We start from the raw sequence: 2799 nt of genomic DNA on the forward strand, positions 1-2799 counted from the left end.
CCTATTTTACCCATGTTGATGCCCTGCAGATGACACCTCGATTAAATTCTGGATATTTGACCCAAAATAGTAAAAAGAATTCAACGATTTTCTATACTATGACTCACTTTCACATATGCAAAACAATTCAGAGATTAGGTGCGATCACGTTTGTTGTGAACAAGTTGTGAACATATCATAAAATAAACATACCTATTGTATGCGTAGTAAGATACACTGTATACACTGTATATACACTGTATATATACGGTATAGCTCGAAGCTTTTCAAATCATCATGATGTCAGCAAGTGAATTACTTTCCTCGGCTAGGAACTATACGGCTAAAGAGTGGCCATCTGAGATGGCAGTTGCGGTAGATGGGCTCCCAATATTACTTAGTTGTAGCGACGATTAGAGTGATGAGAAAGACGATGTCGATGGCGATGGCGATGGCGAGAGTGATGGTAGTATTAGTGAAAAGGACAGCGACGCTGATAGTGGGATTCTGATGACAGTGAGGAGAGTGGCGATAGTGAAGAAAGTAATAGTGAGGATGGGACGGACTTGTTGGACTACTTGTTGGACTTAGATGTTGCTGAATCGTCGACTTTGATTGGAGACATTATGTGGCTACTGATTATAACAGTAGCAGCTATCATTCCTTTACTAGGAGGCGTTCGATACTATGTTAAGAAAGGGTTTGTGTATAGATACCGGCCGAGTTTCGACGAGGTTGCTGAACACTCCCTCCAGATGAATAGATTTGATAACGATCTTCGAATGACATATGGTCAGTTTATGATATTGAAAGAAGCTTTGACCCCTTCATGCAAACGCGATAAGTTTATGGGGAATCTACGAAACGGTGCAATCGTGGTAGATGTGCAGCTTGCACTAACCCTGCGTAAGCTGGCGGGAGCACAAGCTATAGACTTACAGTATGTTTTCTGCATTCATATCACGACGGTCTATAGTATATTTAAATAAGTAGTACGGGCCATCAATGCACTCACGTCAATAAAAGCGTTGAATTCAAATTTTCCCGCAAGCGACAAAGGCGAGTGTGCTGCAATTGCTAACGGCTTCCGGGCAAGATCTACGTATGGAGTACTACCATTAGCTGACGCCAGTGTGAGAGAATGATTTTTCTCAGGCCATAAGATGGCTATTGGCGTTAATTACCAAGCCATCTGTGATCATCGCTACAGGTTCTTAGCTTTCGCATGTAACTCATACGGCTCCGTGCATGACAAAAGGCTTTTGATGCCTGTGGGTTTAAGGAGCTCATAGAGACTTTGCCCGCCTCTTGTTTTATAGTGGGCGATAATGCATACGAGGGTTCGGACAAGATGTTGGTACGTTGTCCAGGCTCGAAGCTGGGGAAGTGGTAGGACGCGCTTAACCTTTTTCAAAGTCAAACGCGTATGCACGTCGAACAATCCTTTGGGATATTTGTTCGCAAGTGGGGAATTATGTGGCGCAAATTAGAATTTGACATATCAATAGTGCCAATTATCCTAATGTACTTAGCTAAGCTGCGCAGTTATTGTATTGGCCTCGATGAATTTGAGGAAATCACTCCGTTCTATACAAAGGCATGACCTTCTGAATTAGTGAGTACGAACCAAGGCACTTCGGACATATTCAAAAGCGCAACTTCCAACGAATTCCAGTATGCATACCAAATCAATAATAACGGCTGGAGAGGAGCATATAATGAGAATTTTACAACACATGTTTGTTCCTTCACGACTTATTTTGAGCACAATATGACGACCAAATAGCGGGAGTTTGTGTACGAAGAATTAGGGATAAAACGAGATCAGGATTTGGCATTGCGTACTAAGCATCCTGATGTGTCGCTTATGACACATATAGCCGGTAATGTAGAGGAACGAGGGTTAACAATGCCAGATTGGAACAAACGAAGAAATCCAATACACCGATCCAATGATAAGAACACTAACAATAATATGGAATCGTGATCTTACATACATTGAACAATAAACTGAATTGTGTGTGTTTTGATTGTATTTACATGTGTTTAGTAACCTTCAAAGGACGCAGCGTGCGCTGATAGTTCTTTGACTAGACCAGCACGAATAGCCCCAAGGTGTTTGGATTCCTCATCACCCAGTTGATTCATCATCCCGTCGATATTACGCAACTGTTTCATTATGGTCGTTGATTTGCGGAGCTTCACCTTTTTAATCCTTGGCTGAGTTTTGAGTGCCAGGGTACGTTCCTGGCCTGCGACAGCTCTCTCCAAGACTCAAATAATGTAATCAAGGACATCTATATCATCCTGGGTCAACTTTTTCTTTTGGACGTCTTCTTCTTCTTGCGATCGTCCTCTTTCTCCGTTATGGAGCCAACACTGGTGTCGGAAAATATGGCAGATGAGTCGCTGTTGCCAGCAACTGCCGAATCAGAAGTCTCAACCGTGCGCTTGCGACCCTGGGATGCCAGTACTGGATCCACTTGCATTGAAGAAGGAGCGGATGTTGCGCCGAATTCCAAGCATGGATCGGACATCTTACCGAACAACTCGAGAGTGTTGTTGTCGGAGGCATAGGAATACTCAGCCATCTGTAGTGTAATATTTACATAACATTTAGTACAAACACATATACATATACATGCGCATGTACATGCATACACATGAATACATATACACATATGTAAGATTCGGTCTATTAAGGCGATATCAACGCCTTAGAGTAAATAAACGCGTAGGTAAATTCTAAGTATCGTGAAAATATTTAAAGTAAACAAACGAAATGAAACTTTTAGTAAAGTTAGGTATGCCTCGTGAAAA

General features: G+C 42.0%; 1 protein-coding gene across 1 annotated transcript; it reads right to left on the minus strand.

Annotated features, from left to right (window-relative positions):
• Nucleotides 1-2291: 2291 nt before the first annotated feature.
• Nucleotides 2292-2570, minus strand: SARC_02669 (hypothetical protein; the record flags this gene model as incomplete). Its single annotated transcript, XM_014303572.1, has 1 exon — nucleotides 2292-2570. One exon carries the CDS (start codon nucleotides 2568-2570, stop codon nucleotides 2292-2294), a length of 279 nt encoding a protein of 92 aa, XP_014159047.1.
• Between the last annotated feature and the right edge of the window lie 229 nt (nucleotides 2571-2799).

The sequence above is a fragment of the Sphaeroforma arctica genome (genome assembly GCF_001186125.1).
Source record: "Sphaeroforma arctica JP610 unplaced genomic scaffold supercont1.122, whole genome shotgun sequence".
Taxonomy (NCBI): domain Eukaryota; class Ichthyosporea; order Ichthyophonida; genus Sphaeroforma; species Sphaeroforma arctica.